The following is a 27,609-nucleotide window of genomic DNA, read 5'->3' as shown; positions in this document are numbered from 1 at the left end:
TGGGGATGTGCCCGCAACCAAGGTACATGCATTTGACCGGAATTGAACCTGGGACCCTTGAGTCCGCAGGCTGATGCTCTATCCACTGAGCCAAAACAGTTAGGGCTTAATTGGGATTCTCAGTTTAGAGCTGTCTGCTGGGCGGCCAACAAGTATTGGCTACCAGGGCTGGTGTCTTCCTCCATCCATGTACTCGTTTGAATGCCAGATACTGTTCTCAGTGGCAGTTATACGCAGCAGCTAAAAAGCTCGCAGTTCAGTGGGGCCAGACTCAGGGTGGGCAAACTTTTTGACTGGAGGGCCACGATGGGTTCCTAAACTGGACCGGAGGGCCGGAACAAAAGCATGGATGGAGTGTTTGTGTGAACTAATACATGTTAACACTGCTGCTGGTGAAGGAGCGGAAGGGAGAGCAAGAGAACCCTCCGCTCTTTCGGCTCCGCCGGCCGGATAGAACAGCCGAAGGTCCGGCCCGCGGGCCGTAGTTTGCCCACGGCAGGGCCAGAGGGAACTAGGTGAGCAACTCAAATGTCATAACCCAGGGTCATGGGAACAGAAAGTTTAATTTTCGTCCTTTATTAACCTGTTTTGCGGGCCGTATATTCTGAGATTAATCATTCTTGAGTCCCAGGCCCGGATTCGGAAGCATGAAGCGTCGTGAGAGCGGTGTCCGCACGTGGTCTGGTGGGAGCCAGCTTCCCGCATCTGGTTGCGCTGCTACCGAGGTATCGCGAGAGCCCGGGGGCGGCCCCGCCCCTGGCGCGTGAGGTCGTCCTGGCAGGCGGTTTGGGAGGCGCGCGCTTGGGCCGGCTGCGCCGAGGGCGCGGGGCTCCCGGGCTCTGGGCTTCCCCCCACCCCCACCGCTGTGGGCAGACGCGCTATGGCGTTTCCAAGGTGACGCTGCGCAGAGCGACTTTCTCCGGGGGCGGAGAAAACACCTATGAACCCTTCAGTGACCTTCCTCGCCGGGCGCCAGGTGAGCGGCCTGGCACCACCGGCAAGCAGACCTCGGGCACAGGGTGCATTTTGGCCGAACTCGGGTGGCCTTTGGGGCACGGTTTCCGCTTCAGATTTAAAATAAGGGAAACTGGAGGGATGGAGTGTCATATCCCGTTTCCTTATCTCAAAAGAAACCTGTTGTCCAACCCAGGCGTTAAGACCAGTGGTGGGACCAGGTGCTCACTTCTTTCTTTCTTTTTTTTTTTAAAATATATTATTATTTTTAAAAAAAATATTTTATTGATTTTTTTACAGAGAAGAAGGGAGAGGGATAGAGAGCCAGAAACATCAATGAGAGAGATCCAATCAGCTGTCTTCTGCACGCCCCCCAGTGGGGATGTGCCCGAAACCAAGGTACGTGCCCTTAACCGGATCAAACTTGGGACCCCTGAGTCCGCAGGCCTACGCTCTATCCACTGAGCACAACCGGTTCGGCTGCTCACTTCTTTTTTAAGAGAGAGAGAGAGAGAGAGAGAGAGAGAGAGAGAACATGTATGTGAGAGAGAAACACGGCCCCCCCTCCCCCAACCTGGGATGAGCCGGCAAGCCCGTCTGTGCCCTGACGGGCAATCAAACCGGAACCGGAAACCTGTGGATGCATGGACGATGCCCTACCAACTGAGTCACACGGGCCACAGGGCAGGTGTTCACTTCTTAATGATGACAGTGGGCATTTGTAGAGCGGCTTCTCTAGGCCACCTCCCTTCCTGTCCTTAACTTATACACAGTAACCTGCCAGTGGGGGAGCACTCTGCAACTCTGGTTTACAAAAAAAAAAAAAAAAAAAAAGCATTGAAAGTGAACTTGCTCTAGGTTTGCATTAATCGGTATGCGATGGGGTGAACTTTTTTTGTATACTTGGCCTGTTGCCTGTTTTCCGGTACTAGAATATATGCTCCTTGCTGTATCCCCAACCACTTGGTGCTCAGTAAATATTTGTTGAACAAATAAATGAATGAATGAATGGCTTACCAAAGACTGAAATTCAGGTCTTGTGATTCGGAATCCCTTAACTCCAAATTCCTTTTCTTATGTGTTTAGTTACTAGTAACTGTAATCCATTCGTTGTTTCTGTTTATTTACAAATTGTATTTTTCAGAAAGCAGGAATGATGTACATGGCCTCCACTAACTTTTCAAGATAGAATTCTTTATTTTTTAAATTGATTTCAGAGAGGAAGGGAGAGGGAGAGAGAGATAGAAACATTAATGATGAGAGGGAATCATTGATCAGCTACCTGGTGAGGACTGAGCCCACATCCCAGGCATGTGCCCTTGACCAGAATTGGACCTGGGACCCTTCAGTCTGCAGGCTGATGCTCTATCCACTGAGCCAAACTGGCTAGGGCAAGATAGAATTATTATTTTTTTAAATACTAGAGGCCTGGTGCATGAAATTTGTGCACTCGGGGGAGGGGGGAGTCTCTCAGTCCAGCCTGCACCTTCTCACAGTCTGGGAACCCTCAGGGGATGTCCAACTGATGGCTTAGGCCCTCTCCCCACGGACACCCTTAGTGCTGCCACAGAGGCAGGAGAGGCTCCCGCCACCGCCGCTGCGCTTGCCAGCTGTGAGCCTGGGTTCTGGCTGAGCATTGCTCCCCCTGTGGTAGCTCACTGACCACCAGGGGGCAGCTTCTGCATTGAGCATCTCCCCCCTGGTGGTCAGTGCGCATCATAGTGACCGGTTGTTCTACCTTTCAGTTGATTTGCATATTAACCTTTTATTATATAGGATATTTTTTATTGATTTCAGAGAGGAAGGGAGAGGGAGAGAGACATAAACATCAATGGTGATAAAGAATCATTGATCCGCTGCCTCCTGCATGCCCCACATTGGGGATCAAACCCACAACCCAGGCATGTGCCCTGACCATGCCTGGTTCATAGGTGACCTCCTGGTTCGAACCGTGACCTCTTGATTCATAGGTCGATGCTCAACCACTGAGCCACACCACCTGGTTTCAAGATAGAGTTCTTTTTTTTTTTTTAAATATATTTTATTGATTTTTTACAGAGAGGAAGGGAGAGAGATAGAGAGTTAGAAACATCGATGAGAGAGAAACATCGATCAGCCGCCTCCTGCACATCCCCCACTGGGGATGCGCCCGCAACCCAGGCACATGCCCTTGTCCGGAATCGAACCTGGGACCCTTCAGTCCATAGGCCGACGCTCTATCCACTGAGCCAAACCGGTTTCAAGATAGAATTCTTAAAGTAATACATTTAGCTCTTTATCTCATTGATGGGAACAGTACCATATTTTGAAATGTAACTTAAAATCTTAATAGCTAATGCTTGTTGAGTGCCTGTGATGTGCCAAGTACTATGAAGTACTTTACAGAGCTTCTCTTGCCCCTGAGTAATCCACACAACTCTAAGAATAATCAGTGCTGTTGTTGCCATTTTATAGGGAAGGAAACTAAGGCTTAAAGTTAAGGAACTAGTCCAAGATTATAGAGCCACCCAGTGGCTAGTTCTGGACCCCCACTTAGGTCAGACCAACTTTCCTGCACTAGATTTTAAAATGATGTATGCTTAAAAGGGAATTACTGTAGATAATTTTGGTAGGTATGAAAATGGCATTATGGTTATATAAAAATGTTCATTTTAAGAGATGCATACTGAAGTATGTATGAGTGAAATGTATTTTTTTCATCAACAACAAAAAGGGGAAAAAAATGAAACAGATGTGGCAAAATCTTGATAATGGCAGGACCTGGGTTCTGAGCATAGGGGAGTTTAGTGTGCTGTTCTCTGTCTTCTGTGTATGTTTGAAAACTTTCCTTTATAAGATTTGTTTTTTTATTAGGTATGTTGAGTTTGGATTAGTCCCAATGTTAAATTGATACAGTGAGTTTATATAGATGTGTTAAGTGCTATGAAGATTATTTACTTTTAACCAGTAATTATTTCATGTTTCTCTTTACTTGATTGCTCCAGAATTGCTGGAGCAGGTGAGGGATAATATTGTTGGTTGTTACAAGAAAAGGGTTGACAGCAAAGAAAAATGCAGAGATGGGTTCATTTGTAATTTAGCCACTTAAAAAATTTTTTTAAAAATATGTTTTTATTGATTTCAGAGAGAAGAAGGGAGAGGGAGAGAGATAGAAACATCATTGATGAGAGAAAATCTTCCACCGGCTGCCTCTTGCACACCCCTACCGGGGATCAAGCCTGCAACCTGGGCATGTGCCCCGACCATGAATTGAACGGTGACCTCCTGTTTCATGAGTCAACACTCAACCCCTGAGCCCCACCAGCCGGGCCAGCCCCACTTTTTGAGTGGTGTGTGTGGTATGACAAAATGATAGAAGCAGTGAACAGTAGGTGTGATCTTGGTTTAAATATACATAATTTTGATGCCACATTATAAAGAGCAAATAAAACTTAGCTAACATCACTACCTTGAATTGGCAGCACAAGAAGATATAGTTATTTGGAAAATAGGCTTTGGCTGATTTATCCTATTGATGAGTTTTATTTTGTGTGAAAACCACTTTCTGTGATTAGAACATCGGGTCAGAGGTTGAGATTTCCACTATCGAGAAACAACGGAAAGAGCTGCAGCTGCTCATTGGAGAACTGAAAGATCGAGACAAAGAGCTCAATGAAATGGTTGCAGTACACCAGAGACAACTTCTGTCGTGGGAGGAGGATCGGCAGAAGGTGTTGACTTTGGAAGAGCGTTGCAGCAAATTGGAAGGTCAGAAATGCGTGCAGCCACGACTGGTACTAGTATGCACTTCTGTAGGCTCCACCTGAAAAGGGCTCACGGCACCCTCTGCCCTGGAGTTCAGTGTCAATGACAGTAGGAGGACCGTGAATACCCACAATCAAACAGACAAATACAATGTGAATTGAAGTCAGATGAACAAAGTGCTTACATGTGGAAAGAGTGCTGAGTAGAGCTCCCGTTAACACTGTGTGTTAGGAGTGAACCTTTAGAAATTGTGTTTTGTTTTTAACTTATTGATTGATTTGAGAGAGAGAGAGAGAGAGAGAAACATTGATGTGAGAGAAACATTGACTAGTTGCCTCCTGCACACACCCGACTCGCAACCTGGGTATGTGCCCTGACTGGGAATTGAACCTGCCACCTTTTGGTGTATGGGATGACACTCCAGACAACTAAGCCATACTGGCTGGAGCTATAATACAAACTTTTAAAAGAAGAATTATCTTTAAAAATTTTTTTTAGCACAATTACTTTTTAACGATGTATTGGAAAAGAATGCATTTTAAGCTTCAGCTCTGACCACAAATAAGTGACTGGTGAAATTTCCCTCAGGTGAACTACATAAAAGAACTGAAATAATCCGGTCACTCACAAAGAAGGTAAAAACGCTAGAATCTAGTCAGACGGAATGCCAGACAGCTCTGCAGAAGACTCAGCTCCAGCTTCAGGAAATGGCTCAGAAGGCAACCCATTCCTCTCTCCTCTCTGAAGACCTGGAGGTGGGTTTGATTTTGTGATCAGCCTCACTAGCCCAAATTATGGTTGTGTTTCAGTTATTGACTATTTACTGGTATATTTCAGTGGTTCCATTAAAAATGCATGTGCGTGTGTGTGAAAGTATAGCTGTGCATCGTCCTAGTCTTGTACTCATTGTACTGCTCTGTTAGCTGTCTGTCCTGCAGATGAAGCTACATGACAACCCTTTTCTAACTGTTGGGCCATTTGGTTCAATAACATCTATCATTTTATCAACAATGGATTATTTTGGAAAGCCTTTCTCAAAGTCCGAGAGCAGTATCACCAAGTTTTGGGCACTTCAAAGAACTGTGTCTTATCTGATCTGATAAACAGATATCTAACCCATGTTAGAGGCATATTAGAAATAAAATCTGTAAGATTGATGAACTGGGTAGTCATCAGTTATCTCAGCCGTGGGCAAACTCCGGCCCGCGGGCCGCATCCGGCCCGTTTGAAATGAATAAAACTAAAAAAAAAAAAGACCGTACCCTTTTATGTAATGATGTTTACTTTGAATTTATATTAGTTCACACAAACACTCCATCCATGCTTTTGTTCCGGCCCTCCGGTCCAGTTTAAGAACCCATTGTGGCCCTTGAGTCAAAAAGTTTGCCCACCCCTGAGTTATCTTTTTAAAGATTTTTTTATTGATTTCTACAGAGAGAAGAAGGGAGAAAGAGAGAGAAAGGTAGATGAAGGGGAAACACCAATCAGCTGTCTTCTGTATGACCCCACTGAGGACTGGGCCCACAACCTCTCGGTTCATTGGTTGATGCTCAACCACTGGGCAACACTGGCCTGGTATCAGACATTTTTTTTTGAGCTCATGCTTTATGAGAGGCACAGAGAGAAAGCCATTTTTTATTCCATCCTTCACATTCTTCTTGTTTCATAGTGATGATATTCAGTATAGATCTTGGTAATACAATGGGACTTAATAATTTACAATAATAGTATAGCTTTTATCGTATGCCTCTTTTCTTTTTTCAGATTACTATAGTAGAGAGTTTGTAATTACAAACTAAGTAAAAACTCTTCTAGAATCTATTGATATGTTCAATTTAAAAATGGAAGTATTTCAGTCCTAGCCAGTTTGGCTCAGTGGATAGACTGCCGGCCTGTGGACTGAAGCGTCACGGGTTCAGTTCCATTCAAGGGCACATGCCCAGATTGCAGGATCAATCCCCAGTGTGGGGCATGCAGGAGGCAGCCAACCGATGATTCTCTCTCATCAGTGATATTTCTATCTCTCCCTCCCTCTCCTATCCTCTCTGAAATCAATAAAAAGATATTTTTTACAAAAGGAAGTATTTCCGTCAGCTCAGGCTGCCATAACAAGATGCCATAGATTGGGGGGATTAACGAACAGAAGTTTTTTTCCTCACAGTTCTGGCAGAGAGAAGTCCCATATCAGGGTGTCTGCCAGCAGAGTCAGTTTCCTGGGAGGGCTCTCTTCTTGGTCTATAGACAGCCACCTTCTTGCTGTGTTGGGAACAGAGAGAATGAGCAAGCTCTCTGGTATCTTATAAGGATATTAATCCCATGATGGGGTCCTGCTCTCATGACCTCTAATTCTAATTATCTCTCAAAGGCTCATCTCCAAATATCACCACTTTGGAGTTTAGGGCTAATGCATTATGGGGGCTGCATAGCTGGAAGATATTTCTAAATTAATAAACTATTTTTAGAGCAGTTTTAGGTTCACAGGAAAATAGAGTGGACTGTACAGAGATTTCTCATACACCTCCCACCTCCCACCCCATTATGGACATTTTTACCATGGTGGTGCATTTATCACAATCAGTATATACATACAGGACATATCATTATCACCAAAAGGGTTTTGACAAATGTATAATGACACATATCCAGCATTGTATCGTATGGAAAAGTTTCACTCCCTGAAAGCTCTCTGTGCTCCATCCCTCCCTCTCAGAGCCCCTCGCTACCACTGATCTTTTCACTGCCCCCATAATTTTGCCTTTTCCAGAATGTCATATGGTTAAAATGTATGGTTAGAATTGTAGTCTTTTCACATGGAGGAAACTTAACTGTACTTAGTAATATGCAGTTAAGTTTCCACCATGAAGATATCTTTTTAAAAGCCTGGTTATTTTTTTTTCCTAACCAGTAAATACATCATGTACACTAAGCATGTCAAACTCAAAGGCTAACACGGGCCAAATAAACAAGGTTTAAGTTTATGTGGGCCGCAAAAAAACAAAAGCTCCAATTTTCATAGAAACGTAGGTTTATTTCAATAGAGACATGCTGAATACAAAGGGCTGAAATAAATGAAACATTATTAACATAAAATAATAGAACATTTTAATAAAAATTAATATTTTTTTCTTGAACATTAACTTACAAGACACTGAATAATTGCACAAATTAATAAGTGTAATGCAATAAACCTATTTTTCTTGTTCTCTGAAAGTGAAATATTTCCTGTTGCGCATACCAAACAGGTCAATACAAGAATAATGACATGGCCATCGGCTGCTAAAATATTCGCTGCTAGTATTAGTGGAGAGAAATGGTGCGCCTGCGCATAAGGTGCGTAAGGGAAATAAATGCAACACGATTATAGTAATCCGTCATTAGCGAACATTGTAGTTCATTATTAATAATTATGTATAACAGGATATTGTCAAAATTAAGTTATGAAATTTTTATTAAAATGTTTTTGCATACCGTTATATTGGCTGGGCCACAAAAATATTCATTGTGGGCCACATGTGGCCCATGGGCCGCGAGTTTGACATGCTTGATATATACAATAGTTATATCAGCTATAGTTCTGTGGTTTAAAAAAAATCTGGCATGTGGCAGTACCCCAACACAGAGTAAAAAATAATGCACAGAAGTTCACTACTACTTTATTTTAGCAAAGGAAGTCTGTTTTCATTCATTCATTTTCTTCTTTCTTGCCAACCTAGAATTATACATAAAAGACATTAGGGAGTAGACATGTTTATAAACATGTTTATAAACATAATTCAGTAGAGCAAACACTTGTATTGAGAGGATGCTAGAGGTAATGGAGAAATAGATGTTTGTATTCCTTTTGATGACTTCTTACTTAAGCCCATTTTGTTACAAAAAAAAAAGTTAAAGAAAAAAATAACAAAATAGAAGGATGAACACAGAGTGTGGCTGCTGACAGTAATGAAAGCTTTTCGATGGCTCATACATTAGCATTTATGTGTTGTTCCCTTGCAGGCTAGAAACGAAAATCTCAGCAATACGTTAGTGGAACTTTCTGCTCAGGTAGGACAGCTACAGGCTCGAGAACAGTCTCTCACTACAATGATAAAGCTAAAGGTAACTCAGAATAATACGATCTCCATCTGCTGGGGTGCTTTGTAGTTTATAAAGTACTAGAGGCCCGGTGCATGAAAATTCATGCACTGGAGGTGGGAGCCCTCAACCTGGCTTGCCCCCTCTCACAGTCGGGGAGCCCTCAGGGGCAGGAGGCGACCCCGCGATCAGGGAAAGGCGATGCCCCCATCACACCTCTGCTGCTGCCACTGCTGGCAGCGCAAACCTCAGCCGGCCCTGGTTACCTGAGCCTCAGGCTGGCCCTGGGCAGCTGGGCAGCCACCATCCGAGGCTTGCCTGTGCCTTGGGCCGGCCCTAGGCGGCTGGGGGGCTGAGGCCGGGTCCAGCTGGACTGTGCGCCTGCCGCCTGCCCCCACCCGGCTGGGCTTAGGGGACTGGGTGCTGCCATCTTGTGGCTGTGGGCACTGCCATCTTTGTGATGGAGTAACAGTTAATTTGCATATTTCCTCTTTATTAGATAGGATAGTCACATACACAATCTTACTTAAGTCCATAGCTATGCAGATTGATAGAGCTACCATTTCAGAAATGAGAGAAGCGAGTTTGAAATGATGTCCTCAAGGCATTGGGAGAGGAGGCAAGACTCCACTTTTGGTTTCTGTCTCCAAGTCCCATTCCATGGTCTAGCTCTAGCATGCCTGGATTAACCCGGATTAACTCGTTTTCTTCCGAGGGATCCATTGTTAGGTCTTATGGCAATCAGAATGCTTGTTAATTTTTTTTTTTTTTTAATTCTCACCCAATGATATTTTTTCCATTGATTTTCAGAAAAAGTAGAAGGGGGTGGGTAGAGAAAGAGAGAGAGAGAGACACATCAATTGGTTGCTTCCCACATGCGCCCCGATCAGGGACATGGATCCAACCTGCAACCCAGGCACGTGCCCTTGATCAGGAATTAAACCTGAAACCGTTTGTTCCACAGGCTGTGGCTCTAACCACTTATCAAACCAGCCAGAGCTTGTTAATTTTTTTTTAATGGAGAGAAAAATGTTAGCAATCAAGCAGTTTTATATATTTACTAGAGGCCCGATGCACGAAATTGGTGCAAGAGGAGGCCTTCCTTCCCCTGGCTGCCGGCACTGGCTTCCCTATGGCACCCGGGACCCGGGCTTCCCTCTGGCTGCTGGCACCCAGGACCTTGGCTTCCCTTGCAGCCCTGGCTTTGTACGGAATGTTGCCCGGAAGGATGTTCGGTCTAATTAGCATATGAAGCTTTTATTATTATAGATAGTGACTAACATGTCATGAGCAGTGATTGATAAACAGTCTCTTTTGCCATAACACACATGTTTGACAACTGGCAAGTGGGGGAATGATGTTGGTAGCGTGGGACAATCTTGCTAATTCATATGTGATTTCCCCCTCCCCCAGAATATTAATATTTTGAAGTGATCAGGGCCAAGTTTTCTTAATATTAAAGAGAAAACTATTAAAAGCTCCAGAATTTCTTAAGTTAAGTAATGGCCAGCTTCATGGCTTCAACAACCACTGTGGGTTCCGTCATAGCAAACTCTGGGCAGAGCTGTGAGTGCTAATGATGCTGCTGAAAAGGCTTGGCCAGCTAATGCGTCTGTGTTGGCATTTGCTGAACTGTGTTCGTGTACTTAATAGGGATGTTGGGATTTGCTAACGTTGGTCTGATCACAAAGTTCCATCAGCTATTGAATGGTCTGCCCAGCCCTTTCCTTCTCCATGAGTCCTCCTAGTGTGAGGTGTGTAGGCTGTGAGGTTTTTCATGAACATGCATAAGATGCTGGAGCAGAAAGCTGTGACCTTAGGCAGGAATAAAACCTGCTAATAGTTATCCCATTTGAGTCGGAGGGAAAGAACTCTTACTATTTTTATACTTTTAGGTATTGTTTGAATTGCTTTTCAGCCAGCAGATATCCTCTTTTTGTAATTAAAAAATTACCTCAACAGTAAGAGGTTCTGATCTGGGTAGGTTTGGGAGAAGGTCTTGGAGTCTGTCATTTTAGCAGCTGAAAAGAAGGGGAGGAAGAGTGGGGCCCCTGGGATTTATCTGTGATTCAAAGAAAGGGCCCCCTCAAGGGCCACCAGCCCTCCTGTTATTGCAGTTTTCCAGGGAGTTGAGTTGTCTGGTTCTAAGCTTTTCTGAGACAGTAAGCTAGGGTGGGTGACACTGGGTTCTGGGGCCAGCTGGTTGGTGCAAATGGGAGTTCCATCACTAACTAGTTGTGTAACCATGGGCAATTTACTATTGACTCATGGGTCACCTGAGGATAAATATAGCCCCTATCTCGGAGAGTTACCGTGTGGATACAATGAGTTAACACGTGAAAAGTGCATAGGCTGAAACCTGGCACACAATGACTTCTTAATACCAAGTGTAATCTTCATATTGATTAGTGGGAATTTAAAAATCTTCTGTAATAGTTTCCAAATGTGGTTTTTAGGACAAAGATATTATTGAGGCAGTCAATCACATTGCAGACTGTTCGGGGAAATTTAAATTGCTAGAGCAAGCCTTGCGCGACGCCAAGATGGTGGAGACATGTATCGTGAAAGAAAAGCAAGACTATAAGCAGAAATTGAAGACCTTTAAGATTGAAATCAATAAACTAAAAGGTAAGGAAGAGATATAAATGTAAGCATTTTATTCTGGGAATATATTCCTTCATTCAGGTTTACCGAATCTTAAGATCAAGAGTAGATCTGTTGCTGGCTAGGCCCCACCATGAAATGTTCATCTCATATGCCATTTCTGTGCTATGAGATATATAGCAGAGTTGGGGAAACTGCATAATGCATGATATTTGTTACATAATCCTGCCTTGGCTGCACCAGTCAGTCAGTACTGCTGATACTGCTCGGTAACAAGCAAGGACAGTATCTCAGTGGCAGGCAGCAGTGAGTCTTTGTTACACTCATGAGGCAGGAAGCTGATGAGGCCACGCTGCTCATCTGGGCTAGTTCCACTTCGTGTACATCATCTCTTCACCGTAGGCATTTCCTCCCACGGGGAAGGCAGAAGTGTCAGAGAGGAAGCAGAAATGTGAGGACCTGACACTTCCCCCTCACTCTACTGAGCAGAGCAAGTCACGTGGCTCAACCCGAAGTCAGGTGGTGGAGAAATATCCTCTGCTTCTCATGGGAGGATTTGCAAGCAACTGTGGGAGGCAGGCAGGGAGCAGTGAGGAATTGCCGCGAACGGCACGATCTGCCAAGAGTGACTTTTGGAGCATGTTTTATTTTTAAAGGTTCCTTTGCGTTCTCCTTTTCTATTTTCATTCTCACAGTAGCTCCATGATTCATTTCTTTCTGAGTAATATTACTTGAGGTTTTATAATGAAATGAAGGGTAGGTATACCAAATAGGTTAGTATACATACTTGAATATGGACATAGGTGACAGAGTCAAAATTTAAATGTGTCTTCAGAGGCTGTGGAGGTGGATCTGCTTTCCGCTGGCCTTTCCCCACTGTGGGCAGAGGCACTATCATTTTATACATAGTCACCGCCTTAGACACGAAGACCAACGCCCACTGTGGAACAAGCCCCTTAGAGTGACAGAGCCCTGGGGGGTGGAGGCCACCCTCCCTCTATCCTTGTGGTGTGCCCACAGCACCTCATGAGGCTGCGAGTTGCTGTTGAGATTGTGTGACTGTTGTGGCTGATTGAACTTAGACGACTCGGTCTTGTTCTGAGGATGTTCTGACTTGTGGCAGGTCATAGTTTTGTTTCCATTTGTGGCTCCAGCTAGAACCACGACCATAAGGCAGGCCTTGGCAGCAGGGCGGACTCAGTCTCCGTTGTTTGGATCTGCAGTTAATAGCACAGCCCCTGGGGTACATGGTGGCATTTGATAAGTATTTATTGGATACTGTGTATACCAAGGTAAAATATTTACGGAAAAAGCCTGTTTTAGTGTTAGTATGCCTTATTTTATAAATTGAATATTTATTAAAACTTTAAAAAAGAAGAAAAACAGGACAATAGATAGTGGACTAGAGAGTGAGGGAAATAGAAACTCAGTTTGGGTGGACTTGGAAGGCATCTTTGAGGAGAACGTGTGAGCTGAAACCTGGATGATGGGAAGAACTGGCATGTGAGGATCTGGGCCAGGAACCTTCCAGGCAGAAGGAACAGCACGTGCAAAAGCCCTAGTGGGTTTTGAGGTTGGAACACCTTCAAGGAACAGAAAGAAAGAAGAAGGAGAGTGACAGGCAGGGCCAGTCCAGGCCAGGAGGACTTATCATTAGGAGTTTGGATTTCAACCTAAGTATGGCAGGAGGCTTTTAACAGGGGTAATATGAGCAGATTTTTATTTTGAAAAGGTTGCCCTCATTGCACTGTGGACAGCAGGCACGGTTCCAGCAGGGAGACCAGTCAGGTGAGAGGTAGCAAAGCCTTGGCCAGGGTCATTGCCAGTGATACCATGAGCTGCTGCAGATGGGGCATATTTTGGCTGTAGGTTTAACAGGACTTTCTGTTCATTGGAAAGGGTGCTGAGGACATGAGACGTAGTCATAATGTGTGTCTTCTTCTAGGAACTAGTGTTTATTTGAGAACTTTTTTGTTTGTTTGTTCTATTTGTGAAGAGGATCTAAATGAAAAGACAACAGAGAATAATGAACAACGAGAAGAGATCATTCGCCTCAAGCAAGAGAAGAGTTGCCTGCACGATGAATTGGTTTTTACTGGTAAAAATAGTTTAAATGACTGAATAGGATACTAAACTTTTTACGATACTACTATGGCAGGCTAAAGGAATTATAGTCTCTCAAAGTCACTTTTTCTTTTTTTTTTTTTAAAGCACCCTTTGAGGGGTGGGGAGGGACCAGGCAGGGAATTTTAAAACTGTTACAATACCTCCCAGTTAACCCTGTTTCCTCTTTTGTAAAATGAGCTGCCCTCCCTTCCAGCTTAAGCCTGTGACTGTACTTCTCACTAAAAATTCATTAAGAAAGACTTATGAATTGAAGAAGGAAGATTGTTTATACTTGTGCTAATACTATATAAAAATTAATAATTCCACATTTTTTCAGTTTTGCAAGTAGATTACCTGTAATTTATTAAGGTTGGAAAAATAGTAACGTGTTTTGTTACATCAGTATGATCCTAAAAATAATGCTGGAGATAAATTTTTAATGATTTAAAAGCAAGTTTGTCAGTAAGGTTTAACTTCACCCCTTCTGGTAAACAAAAATTTCATTCTCTCCTCTCCATATTCTGCCATACTTTATTCCCTCCCTACCTACCCCAGAATCTCATTTTCCAGTGGTGAAAATTTCTCCTTTCTCTGCTCCCAGTTGAGAATCACTAATATATAGATCTTATTCGTATCCCTGCCAGCCAGGAGGATTTTATTAGGCTTTCATTTTGGTAGCATGTATTAGAGAAATCATAGATATGGAGGTAAAATTCCAACTAGAAATAAAATTAAATGTTTTTGTCTACTCACACCTACCCTCAATGCCCTTCATTCTAGGAAGAGAATACATTCCTATAAAGTAAAGGGGGCAAAATGCAGCATTTTATTTAAAATTTTTCAAATAAAATTGAATTCTTAATTTGAATCTAATGTGGAAAATACGTTTCTACCAGTAGAGGTCACTATTTCCATTATTAGGATTGCTGTCTCAAAGTAATGTCTTTTTAAAAAATATATATTTGTATTGATTTAAAAGAGGAAGGGAGAGGGAGAGAGAGCTAGAAACATCAATGATGAGAGAGAATTTGTATTGATTGGCTGTCTCCTGCACACCCCTAACTAGGGATCGAGTCGGCAACCTGGGCATGTGCCCTTGACCGGAATCAAACTTGGACCCTTCAGTCTGCAGGCCAACGTTCTAGCCAGTGAGCCAAACTGGCTAGGGCTCAAAGTAATGTCTTATATTGCTAAAGATACATATATAGCTAGGTAGCTATATTTAAGATGTATTTATAGCTTCAGAACTGAATTCAATCAATCTTTGGATCAGTATTTGTGTGCCAGGCACTCTGCTATTTGCTAAGAAACTCATAGGCCCAGAAAATTTAGTACCAAACAAATGCTATGAATGAAATGCTGTGGGATGTCAGGGGAAGAAAAACACACTTGCAGGGTATTCTGACAGTCTCTTTTCTTTTTGATTCACCAATTTTTACTCTTATATTCTGTTATGATTTCCTAAGTAAAATATATGGAATTTGTTAGATAATACTATAATAAACCCATTTCTTGACATAATTTAAAAGATTATTTGCTAGGCTGATTTCTTAAACATCTTTTCTCAAAATATTTTTTTGGACGTGAAGAGGTTTGTGTTAATGTGGCTGATGAAAAGTGTTTTAATAATACTTTTTCTTCAATAGCAGAGAGAGAGAAAAGGAAAGATGAGTTGCTTGATATTGCGAAGTCAAAGCAAGAACGAACAAATGCAGAACTGCATAGTCTGAGACAGGTATGTCCCCAGGTACATTTCTTCTACAGTTATCAGGTGGGACATGTTTAAAAACAAACATCAAATTAGGAAATGTGCACGTCTGCTGGTTTTGTTTATGGTGCTTTTGGAATCCCAGCTACATTAGCTGTATTTTATATTCATTGTAGCAGATAGGGTCTTGTTTACAGTCATTAAAAGTTAGGAAACAAGTTAGACTAACAAATCTCAGTGCTGACACAGGAAAAAAACCAAAGCACAAGCTTTTAACTTCTCTCCAGTCACTGTCTGATCTGTTTTAACACTTGAAAGTGCCCAATTGTTGGCCCGATTTGGTTTTATGGTTACACTTTTATACTGACTTATCAATATCTACTGCAGATTTACGTAAAACAACAGAGTGATCTACAGTTTTTGAATTTCAATGTGGAAAATTCTCAGGAGTTAATACACATATATAACTCAAAGATGGAGGAATCCAAGGCCCTGGAGTCCAGGTAACCACAGGAAGAGGCTGTTAATGTAATCTTGTACTTTATTCCATCTTTTAGTCATATTTTTAAGTACTTGCTGTGGGCCAGCATCTACTGCTATTCCCTATGTCGTAGGGAATAAATCTATGTGAGTTAATAATAAACATTTTAATCCCAGGGTGTGGTGAGACCAGAGCTTAGAATTTTAGGCATGACCCTAATTTAGCCATTTGAGAAAAGAAAATCAGTAAACATTATTTGTGTGTCTGTTGTGTAGAAGGCTTTGAGTTAAAGTAGAAACTACAGGGATGAGTCATTTGTTCATTCAGCACTCAAAATACTATAGGCATGGGGCTAGGATACGCGCAAATAATGATACATAGGACAGGGTACTGGCCCAAAAGGAGTCATGCAAAGAACGTTGTGCATAGCTGCTGGAGGAGCTCGGCGAGCTGAGGGCGAGCCTGCTCTTACCTCGATTTTCCTGTTTCTTTGTTAATAGGCAAATGGGTCTTATTAGAATGTGGCTCAACTAATGAGGTTTGGGTGAACTATTGAAAATGACAGTATTGAGTGTATCTTATAACTTCCGTTTTTTGTGACGCCACCGTAGCAGAGACATGTGTTTATCTGACCTTGAAAATTACCACCCAAAAGTCGATATTAAGGAGAAATATCAGAAGTCACTGGTTAAGGACCAAAAATTTGAGACCATGTTTGTTCAGCAAAATAGGTCGGACAAGAGCTCTTGTGAAGTGTGCAAAGAGAAGAAGCTCCAGGTTAATACTTCATTTGGGGGAAAAAGTGTCATTGCTGTTTCATCTCTGTTTGCAAAAGACTTAACGGAGAAACAAAAGTCTTGGTCTCTGGGAGGAAAACTCCAGTTTGAACCCGAAAATAAAAGTACATTGTGCCAGAGCCACGCAAAATCCCCCAAAGGTAATGGTCTCGGGATTCAGATGGAAGAGAACCAGCTCTCAGACACACTGGCTTCACCTGATGAGAAGCCCTGGCATGATGTCAGCGTTTACCTGGGCCTGGCTGACTGCTCCGGTTCAAAACGGCCCGAGAAGCTGGACGCCGAATGCCAAGACCCCCTGGACAGATCGGGCTTCTCCTGTTGCCAGAGAAGCGAAGCCTGTCCGGGCGAGAACGACACATGTGAGCTCAGGTGCTGCCACCCGAGCAACTTCATCGTCGAGGCCCCGGGCCAGATGTCCGACGTGGAGTGGGTGAGCATCTTCAAGCCTTCCAAACTGCAGAGAATCGTTCGCCACAAGTCCGTGTGCACTTGTGCGGAAGGTGCCAGTGGAACAAAGCACAACTCCACGAGGTCAGTGAGGTTTCATGTTCGCAGCAGGCGGTGCAGTAGCCGCCTCATATCTGCATGTGAGTAATATTTGAGGCAACACGTTTCCTCTGCATTGCGGCAGAGGCTGCTGAGTTTTTGATTGTGTGGAAACTGAACTTGATTCCAGTGAAAAACCTGCACCTAGCACAGCCTTTGAGGCAAAGGTTTTGGTTCAAAACAAAGCCGGTTGTTGTGGGTCGGGCAGATACTTTTTTTAAAAAAAATATTTTATTGATTTTTTACAGAGAGGAAGGGAGAGGGATAGAGAGTTAGAAACATCGATGAGAGAGAAACGCCGATCAGCTGCCTCCTGCACACCCCCACTGGGGATGTGCCCGCAACCCAGGTACATGCCGTTGACCAGAATCGAACCTGGGACCCTTGAGTCCACAGGCTGACGCTCTGTCCACGGAGCCAAACCGGTTAGGGCCAGATATGGTTTTTAAAAAATATTTTTATTGATTTCAGAGAGGAAGGGAGAGGGCGAGATAGAAACAGCAATGATGAGAGAGAACCATTGATTGGCTGCCTCCTCCACGCCCCAGACTGGGGATTGAACCTGCAACCAGGGCATGTGCCCTGGCCGGAAACGAACTGTGACCTGCTGGTTCATAGGTCGATGTTCAACCACTGAGCCATGCTGGGTGGGTGGGAAGATGTGTTTTATTTAATAACAAAGAGGTGAGTCACTTTGTGCTGCTCTGGGAGGGTTTGGCTGGATAAGCTGTGTCTCTGTGTCCAGACCAAACGCATTGCCTGGATCCCAGGTAACATCCTTCTCCAGGGTTGCGCGCCCCCCCCCCCCCCCAACACATACTCACATACCCAACTGCTCCTGCCTCTGCGTTCACTGTACATTTTCCAAACTTTCTTACTCTTTAAAATCTGCAAGAGAACGAATACCTATATGTAACAGGCTGGAAAAGCTATGAAAGAAAATGGGTTAGTTATTAGCATAAGCTGCATATGTGTTATTAGCTGATATGCATTACTCAGACTCATCATATTGTCAGGATGGCTGAATTTTTTGGTTAAGTGATGCTATAATAATGTCAGCTATTTTCAAATAAAACCTACCTGGTAAGCCTTAAATCACAGAAAAGACAGAGTTTCTATATTGAGGCCTTTGACTTTCATAGGACTTTATGACTACATTTTGTTTCTAGAACTTGCATTATGTGGGTTGTCCTTTGGCTCTTTTAGAAGCCTGAGTCGTTGAACAATCATGCGCATAGGTATTCCATCAGTTGCAAAATTTTAAAAAATTGGTTGTCATACTAAGTGCTATGTGATCATACTTGTTTTTTGTTGTTATTGTTAATCCTCACCCGAGGATATTTTTCCATTGATTCTTAGAGAGAGTGGAAGGGAGAGGGAGAGACAGAGAGAAACATCTACGTGAGGGAGACACATCGATTGGGTTGGTTGCCTCCGGCACATGCCCCGACCAGGACCAGGAATCTAGTCTGCAACGAAGGCACGTGCCCTTGACCAGAATCGAACCCGGGACCCTTCAGTCTGCAGGCCGATGCTCCATCCACTGAGCCAAACCAGCCAGGGTCATACTTGGTTTTTAAAGGTCTTCTTTAGATAATGGTATCTATGGGTAGGGCACCACTGCAGACTTCACTACCCAACAAGAACACCCATATGCTAAGTGAAAAGCAGCGTCAGATGGTTTTAAGAGCAAAGTGGAAATATATTAAGTTTAACGTATGCAAGAAAATTAAAATTTAAATCTGGAGTTTTCTTTCGAGACCATTTTGACCTCCCTGGTATGAAATAATCAGGAGTGACTCCTTGTTCGGCCAGCAGAGGCACATGCCGGGCATCGCATGACAAGTACGTGATGAAGTAGAAAAGATAATTCTATTTGCCTGCTTTTCCTTAGATTGTGAGAACTTGTGACCCACTTTATTATCTGAGTGCTCACATCTGTACACCATTCCATTTGGCAGCTAGAGGTTAGCCGTGGAGGGAGAAGCCAGGGCAGCCTGCTCTCACCTAGTTACAGGTTACATTCGGAGGAGGGGCCATCGCCTCCCATCCGAGCCACGGCAGTTTTCGTTATCAACTCGAATAACATACCTAGAAGCTTAGCTGCGTGTGTCTGTTCTCTGATTTGGAGAAACTATAGAATTAATGAGCCACAGCCATGCCATTCTACTTACACAAAAGGACCTTTATACACCATTGACAGAAATCGGTCTCACAAACCAAAACACTAAAATTTTCAGAAATTATACTGTTAATTCTCCCCCTTTTTGGTTCATCCTGTCTCTGAGCCTTCTTTTCTTTTTTTTGCTGGGGGAGGAGAGAAATTCTTTATTCTATAGTTACCCTTTAACTAAGAATCTTGTTTTAATTCTTATTGCAAAGGGTATGCATTAATTTATAATATTTTTCTCAAATGGTCTATTCAGATCTATAGTGTTCTACTTACAACTTCATTAAAGAAGAGAAACAACTTTTTCTTTGTCCTGTCGAGATACTTTTAAGCATAAGAGTATTGGTACATGTTCGCTACCGTTTCAAGATGTCTGTTTCCGTTTGGTTTCTTATTCGCAGCGAGCTCATTGCCATCCAGCATTCCCACTGTGTGGGTGCTGCCATAAGAGAGGAGGAGAAGTTGCTGGAGACAGAGTCCCCTTCTGAGAAAAGGAATTCACCTAGGATTTTGTTCGGGTGCAAAGATGCAGCGTTGCCCAGTGAAAAGGTTTGTATTTCACTTAGAAAAGCCCGGCGTATTCCTGCGAGTATCCTACATATCAGCTTTAGGCAAGATGCCCCTCAGGCTCTCCAAGCTGAGATTGACATATCAACTTTAGTTCATTATTTTATTTATTTATTTATTTATTTATTTATTTATTTATTATTATTATTTTTTAATTCATCATTATTTTAAACACACAAAAAATGAAGACTGTAACATGCAAAGAGATGAAGTGTTACAGATAAGGTGTAAATTCCACATTCTCCCATTCTCCATGCACCCCCACCCCCCAGCTAACGCCTATTCTGAAGTTGCTTCCATGTTTGTTTTTATACTTTTATTCTATAAAGGTATTTATGTAAAAGCATTGGTACTTTTACTAGGTAAAAGTATATACTTAAACATTTAAATATGCTTCTTCATATCATGGATGCTGACATGGCATTGTCTTCCCAGGACGATTTTTCTCCCACCAGCAAGCTTCAGCGTTTGCTGGCAGAATCTCGCCAGATGGTCACGGACCTGGAGTTGAGCACTCTGCTCCCCATCAGCTCTGAGAATGCCAACGGCGCTGCCAAGAAGGTAGGTGCTTCCTCTTCTCTTGGCCCCACGTGTAGGGCCTGAACGCTCCACCGAGTCCTCCTGCACCGCGTCGCTGGCCAGGCAGTGAGCAAGTGTCTTTATGTCTCGGGGGGGGGGGGGGGGGCGGGGGCAGCACGCTGGTTTTGAGGACGAAAATGTCACACTCTAATGTCACTGCACCCAAACTTCCTCTTTCTAATTACTTGGGGATTTAAGAAAGCACACCTTATTATAGAAAATTTAAGTACACACGATGTAGAAGGAATTCTGGAATCTCAGACCTCCAGCAGCCAGCACTTCCTGTCATTTTTGTTTGGTCTCCCCGTCCATACACGTTTTCTCCTAGATATCATATCATTTTACTCATAAATACTTCAAGTACCTCTAACACAAGGACTTTCTAAAAGCAAGCATAAGGGAAGTACCGCAGTAAACACGGCACTTCGCCTTGAAAAAGACATGAAGTTTGCGTGTCAGAGAGGTTCCAGCTGGAGATTGATTGGGAAATGGGAGAAGAAGGGGTATCAGATGCAGAGGGGTAGCAGCAGATGTGGGTGTGGGTGTGGGTGTGTGCGTGTGCGTGTGCATGTGCGTGTGTGTGTATTCCTGCATGGCATGGCTCAATCCAGCTGGGTGCATTTCACCTTGTGTTTCTCGTGGGCAAAAATCACATGTGAACAAATGCAAACTTCACCCTGGGCTCAGATTTGTTCCCCGATATACCAGATGTGTTGGAGCAAACTCCTGTTTTCAAAGCAAGTGTCGCAGCAGAACTGCTGTGTTTCAGTATAATCGCTGACAGACTCCTTCTCATCCCCAGCCTCAGGCTCTTGTCTCAGCCTCTTCTTTATTTTTATTTTATTATTTTTTTAATCCTCACCCGAAGATATTTTTTCCATTGATTTTTAGAGAGAGTGGAAGAGAGAAGGAAAGACAGAGAAATATTGATGTGAGAGAAACACATTGATTGGTTGCCTCCTGCATGCACCCTGACCAGGGTCCAGGCCAGGGAGGAGCCTGCAACCAAGTTACATGCCCTTGACCGGAATAGAACCCAGGACCCTTTGGTCCATAGGCCGAAGCTTTATGCACTGAGCCACACCAGCTAGGGCTCAGCCTCTTCTTTAGGGCCTGTTGTTGAATTCCTATCAGAGACATAATCTGTAGCTCCCTCACTTTTGACCTCATAGTGCAGGATGTGTATGTGTGTGGGGGTATGTCTCCATCAGAGCATGCGTCTCAGCACCTGATCACCGACTCCATGGCTCCCTGCTCATCCCTGAGCCCCTTAGTACCCCTCTTACTCAGGTGGCATCCCCAGGTATAGCACAGGGCCCATTACACAGGATGCTCAGGAAAGACCCTGACGGAATTGGTAGGAAAAGTGAAGGAAAGAGGCTAAACAGTGACCTCAGGTATAGAGGGAAAATCACTGAAGCTGATGGAGGTTGGTTAAACTTGGCTTAAGAGAATTTTTGGGCTAGACAGACCCAGAAGAGATACCTAATCTCAACCTTTCATTTTACAGGTGAGGAAAGTGACTAAATCTCTTACTTAACATCCCACAGCTAGAATCAGATAATCATTTAGTTGGGAAGAATATTGGCTCTGGATGTAATGTGTGTTCCAGTGGATTAAGTGATTCTGGGGATGTTGGGAGAACAATGAGCAAAAACCCACTTGACAGTGAACTTTACAGACTCCTCCCCTCTGATCTCTCTCTCTCTCTTTTTAATTTTGAGAGAGAGAGAGAGTTAGTTTTGTTGTTCCACTTATTTATGCATTCGTTGGTTGATTCTTATAAGTGCCCGGACTGGGAATTGAACCCTCATCCTTGTCGTATCGGAATGACACTGACCGAGCTACCCAGCCAGGGCCCCTCTGGTCGTTTTTTTGCAATAGGGGAGCATTCTGAGCAGCCTTTCTGCTTCTCCAGGTTTTGCCATCTGCTGCTAGAGACAAAGGTCTCACTTCAAAGCCTGCCTCTGAAGCAGGCACGCTCATCCTTTGCTGGGGGAGCACAAGTCATTCCATCCTTCAGGCAGGGACCGGCTCTGTTTCCTCAAAGTCGCAGGAGAACTGAGCCTTTGGGGAGCCCCTCCTACAGACACACCTGCATGTGTGACAAGTAATCTCCCACAGCAGGATTGCTTTATAACAGCAAAGGTTAGGAGATAGCCCGGTGTCCACTCGCAGGAACATTGCTTACCTGTGAAACAGACGGGAAGATCTGGGTGGGGAAATATTTCCAGGGTATATTTTTAAGTGAAAAGAAGCAAGATACTGAAAGGCTCATATGGTATTCACCACGTTTACGAAAGGGGATGGGGATAAGAATATACATGATTTTTCTTTTCAAACCACATCAGTGTATTAACTATTGAAAAAATATACCAATAACTTAAAAACAGAGAAAAAAGGAAAGACTATAACACAGCACAGCTGACCCCGTCCCCTTCCCCCATGGCAGCTTCCTAGCAGCTGAGGTGTGGGGGTGGGGAGGGACTTGGCCTGAGGCTGGACTTGGCGGTTTGACTGGTACAGGGGACTGGATGTCCTCATTACTAGTTTGAGACCTTTCGTATCATCCCTTTTTTAAAAAAAACATATTTTATTGATTTTTAAAAATATATATTTTATTGATTTTTTTACAGAGAGGAAGGGAGAGAGATAGAGAGTTAGAAACATCGATGAGAGAGAGACATCGATCAGCTGCCTCCTGCACACTCCCCACCGGGGATGTGCCCACCATTAAGGTACATGCCCTTGACCGGAATCGAACCTGGGACCCTTGAGTCCGCAGCCCGATGCTCTAGCCACTGAGCCAAACCAGTTAGGGCGGTATCATCCCTTTTTGTGTGGCGGGCTGCTGAAGCCTATGGATCCCTTTTAGAATCGTGTTTTTAAGTGAATAAAATCAAATCCATCAGATTGTAAGATACAGAGGAAGGCTGTTTGAGTGGAGAGGGCAGCGTGGGTCAAGCAGGGAGGTCTGGAAGCGCCGAGGGGAATGCTGTTGAGGCTCAAACAGAGGCCCGTGGGGAGGAGGAAGCAGCTGCGAAGGGGGCTTACCCGACAAGCTGAAGTTCATCACCTGTGTCTGCCTCTGTCTTTCCAGGTATCATCCTTCTCGTTCCTCCTTTTTTCTCTTAAAAAAAAAAAATCCCCCCAAACACCTAACAATGCTGACTAAGCCCTCAGTGGGCACTCAAGTGAATGAGAACAGTTAGGGTGGTAGATTCTTTTGATGACCATTATCTTCATTAAGGGCTCACCACCGAGTCTATATGGAGGCTGACAAAGAGCCAGGTATCTTTGGGCGTTAGCCAGAGTTCAGCCCCAACACGTGTGGTAAACAAACAGCATCCCTGCTCCACCATGAGACAAAGGGCCCCACACACGAATAGGAAATCAGTAGGTCCTTGTCGGATGGCTGGTGGTGGAATGAAATTCCTTCATTGTATTTCGTTACTTCCCTGAGGTCTTTTCAAGGAACACCTGCTGTATTTGAATATTGTCTTCTTAAGTATCTTCTCGTTTTTCTATCCTGGTTACTAATTTGGGAGTTGTTTTGTAGAACTTAGAAGCCTCAGAAGAGTCAGCTCAAAAGAACGGCTCTCAGTAATAGAAGAAAACAAAAGTCCACTTCAATATTCAATATTCGTGGGTAAGTCACCTTGCTTATCTCGACTTCTATCTCAATGGAGATTTAATGAGTAACTTGGGAACGCTGATAAGGTGGAGTTAAGGCTTAACGTTTGTTTGACCTGCAATTCTTTCTCTTTGGTTTGACCTATTTATACATACCTTCTAAATTTAATCAGGGTAAAATGTCAGTTACTTGTATAAGAAGTGGAGATAAAAAAAAGTTCTTGTTCTCAATACCTAGAATTTTAAATTGAAGGCAGTGACCACATAGAGCATTCAAAATCAGAATGTAAATGAACAGCCCTAACTGATTTGGCTCAGTGGATAGAGCGTTGGCCTGTGGACTGAAAGGTCCCAGGTTCGATTCTGGTCAAGGGCATGTACCTTGGTTGTGGGCACATCCCCAGTAGGGGGTGTGCAGGAGGCAGCTGATGGATGTTTCTCTCTCATCGATGTTTCTAACTCTCTATCCCTCTCCCTTCCTCTCTGTAAAATATCAATAAAATATATTTAAAAACAGAAGAATGTAAATGAACATTTCATCTGAATATCTGGGATGAAGTCTTTTCATGGAGTTTCAAGTTGTAGAGAAAGGTTTATTGACCCAGTAAGCACTTTCTCAGTTTGTGTTTCCTGCTATCAAATCTTTTTTTTTTTAATATATTTTATTGATTTTTTACAGAGAGGAAGGGAGAGAGATAGAGAGCTAGAAACATCGATGAGAGAGAAACATCGATCAGCTGCCTCCGGCACATCCCCTACTGGGGATGTGCCCGCAACCCAGGTACATGCCCTTGACCGGAATCGAACCTGGGACCTTTCAGTCCGCAGGCCGATGCTCTATCCACTGAGCCAAACCGGTTTTGGCTTTTTTTTTTTTTTTTTTCCTGCTATCAAATCTTCACATCACATGCAGTTTCTGTAGAACCCAGTTTAGGTTAGAAGGTAGTCATCATTGTAGTTGTTTTTGATGTAAGCATAAGAGCATTAAAAAAAACTGTGAAAGCAGAAAGCTTTAGTAGTCCTCTCCCTTTCTTCCTCTCTCCTATCCCTCCTCTCTCTCTGCTGAGAAGTTTCCATATTTGTAATATTTTGCATGACCTTATGTTGATGAAAATTAAGATACATTTAATTCTTTTAAAATATATTTTTATTGATTTCAGAGAGAAAGGGAGAGGGAGATAGAAACATCAATGATGAGAGAGAATCATTGATTGGCTGCCTCCTGCACATCCCCTACTGGGGATTGAGTCCGCAACCCTGGCATGTGCCCTTGACCAGAATTGAACCTAGGACCCTTCAGTCTGCAGGCCAACGCTCTATCCAGTGAGCCAAACCGGCCAAGGCAGGATACATTTAATTTTTTAGACACTGGGAGTTCCTAGCACACAATCCAGCATCATTGATTTTATTAACTCTGTATTTCCTTCCTACAGAAGCTGGTCTCTCATCTATGCAGAAGGTAGGAAGCAGACATCAATACCTAGTACTTAACCTTGAAAACAAAAAGAGGATTGTAATCCCCGCAGAAGCAGTGATTTCACACCAAAGGGGAGCAGAAACTGAAAGTCAATTTTTAAACACCTGTATTTTGTTTGTTTTCAAGTTAACAATTTGCATGTGTCAAATATTTTTCACGTGTAAGAAATTAGAACTTATTCTCTATTGGAGATACACAAACTTGGGATTATGCTAAAAGAGAAAAAGACCCCCCTGCATTATAACCAGTAGCTTATTAGAAGTCAGCTCCAACTATATGAGAAATAGCATTCTCTTTTCTTGTGGTTTCAGCTCTGGACATGGCTGTGTAAACAGACATAAAATGATATGTAGTTGTCTCATCGGCTCACACAAACAACAGCTTGCCGAAAGATCAAGTTTTATATGCATTTAAAAAAATATATATTAAAGTCTAAAACACTTCCATTTTAACTTGTAATTTATTTTTTTTTTTAAATATACTATGTGCTTCTCTGTTCTTCTGTGAGAATTGATCAGCTTCAGTCAATAAAAATATTTTTAATAATAATTTTCTTTGGGTTCTTTTTATCATTCAGGAGTGAAATGAGGAAGGTTGGTCACGAGAAGCCAAACCTAGCACATTCCCTTCCTCAGGAATGGGGTGGGCCTTTCAAGCATTTCAGACTCAGAGTTCTGCTGTGCTGTGTAAATGCCCCTCTGTTCAGGGGTTCCAGGGCCACGTCAGAGGTGACTTCCAGGAGAACGGAGGAGCCACCCCATGGAGCCTTTTGAATGAGAGTGCTGAAAAGAGAAATGGGTGAGGTTTGGCTGTGCTCTGTACAAATGCTTGCTTTTCCCCTCAGGCTAGGCTGGTTGGTCTAGCATCTAAGAAAGGGATCATTGATTCTGAACTATCGCCCCCAAGTCAGAAACCTATGTGCAGAGACTGCCTTCCTATCTGAGAATCAAATGTTAATCTCCTCTTCATGATGCGATCACATTTCTCTTTAGGCCACGTGTCAACCTGCCTGTGAAAAGAACACTGATTAGCTTCTAAGGAGGAAAATGTCGGGAATGAAAAGATTTGAAAAGTCAAAAGTTATTTTGTGGCTAAAGTTAGTATTTTTATTTTGAGAGTATGTCGATTAAAGCTGGGAAGTGAAACAAAGGAAGGGCATAAGATAGAAAAGGCAAGAGGATAGCAACTGGAGTGAGTATAGGCGGAGCTGCTCTGGCCCTTTAAGAAGAACGTCTCAGAGGCAGAAGAAATGAGCCCCAGGGCTGCGTGGACTCAGGAAACCAGTTACAGAAGCAAAGGAGGCCCTGGAGACAGGTTCAGGGGTTAGCCCGGGGCGTGCTGCCACTGCCCACTGCTCCCCTGGTTGCAATTGGAGTTCCTTAGAGTTTAGGAGAAAGAAAGCAAAGACACATGTTTGTCCGTTTGTTTTTCTTTTTGTGGCTAAAGTTATTTAAATGTGAGCAATGTCTGTTAAAGAGAAGCAGCCTCAGCATGTTTAAAATAATTGCAGGATAGAACTAGATTTTAGCATTTATATTTTATATCATTCATATCCTTTATCTTAAGAGGAGGCAACTAAATTATACTATAACTTGCCTGCCAGAAATTCTCTCAGCCATCAGAAGAGACTGATAAAAGGGTATTTTTAGGATTTGTGGGAACAGATCATTTCAACAAATAGAAATATCCCCGAAGAAGTAAATTCTGAATCAAAATAGTACCAAACCCAAAACAGTCTTACCTAAAAAGTGCTAGTAGAATGCATAAAATAATTGAGAGGCTCCGTGGGGTAAGGTTGGCTCATTTCAGGAACATGGCTGAGGTTTGAACCCTTATGCATGCCATGGCTACTCGATCCTGTAGTTTTCCTCGGTGGCCTTGACCTGAGATTCCACCCCCCGCCTTTGAGATACCTGCAGTTACATAGTGGTTTTGAAGTAGTACACCTTGGTTTCCCTGAACCATTTGAGATCGATTTTGTGAGCATCCATTTCAGGAAGGTTCATCATTCTAGGCCTTAAACAGAATAATCTTAGCAACCACTTTATAAGGGATAGAAAACAGTGATAAGATTGGATTGAGAAACCAGGCATATTAATCGGGACCACAGCTGACCAGGCAGGCTAAAAACCAGCATGGTCTTTGAGAGTTTATCAAATGAAGAGG

General features: G+C 43.2%; 1 protein-coding gene across 2 annotated transcripts; it reads left to right on the top strand.

Annotated features, from left to right (window-relative positions):
- The first annotated feature begins 450 nt into the window (after positions 1-450).
- CCDC62 (coiled-coil domain containing 62) lies at positions 451-25,992 on the top strand. Of its 2 annotated transcripts, XM_036354245.1 has the most exons (13): positions 451-976; positions 4,509-4,701; positions 5,287-5,453; positions 8,695-8,796; positions 11,229-11,400; positions 13,373-13,474; positions 15,129-15,217; positions 15,578-15,693; positions 16,283-17,002; positions 19,589-19,736; positions 20,190-20,315; positions 23,893-23,982; positions 25,400-25,992. In XM_036354245.1, exons 1-12 carry the CDS (start codon positions 941-943, stop codon positions 23,938-23,940), a joined length of 2,019 nt encoding a protein of 672 aa, XP_036210138.1. In that variant the 5' UTR covers positions 451-940; the 3' UTR covers positions 23,941-23,982; positions 25,400-25,992. The 2 variants fall into 2 exon arrangements, with proteins under 2 accessions (XP_036210138.1, XP_036210139.1); XM_036354246.1 differs by lacking the exon at positions 8,695-8,796.
- Positions 25,993-27,609: the final 1,617 nt, after the last annotated feature.

This window comes from Myotis myotis, unplaced genomic scaffold, assembly GCF_014108235.1.
Source record: "Myotis myotis isolate mMyoMyo1 unplaced genomic scaffold, mMyoMyo1.p scaffold_m19_p_20, whole genome shotgun sequence".
In the NCBI taxonomy this organism is placed as follows: Eukaryota; Metazoa; Chordata; class Mammalia; order Chiroptera; family Vespertilionidae; genus Myotis; species Myotis myotis.
Note: the sequence above shows the minus strand (reverse complement) of the source record. Positions and strands in the feature narration are given on the sequence as shown.

Excerpts from the sequence above, each read along its gene's own strand:
- CCDC62 (XM_036354245.1), top strand. The coding sequence starts at position 941 with ATGAACCCTTCAGTGACCTTCCTCGCCGGGCGCCAG. Across the intron at positions 15,218-15,577 it reads AACTGCATAGTCTGAGACAG|ATTTACGTAAAACAACAGAG; the intron begins GTATGTCCCCAG and ends TATCTACTGCAG. Across the intron at positions 17,003-19,588 it reads ACAAAGCACAACTCCACGAG|CGAGCTCATTGCCATCCAGC; the intron begins GTCAGTGAGGTT and ends TCTTATTCGCAG.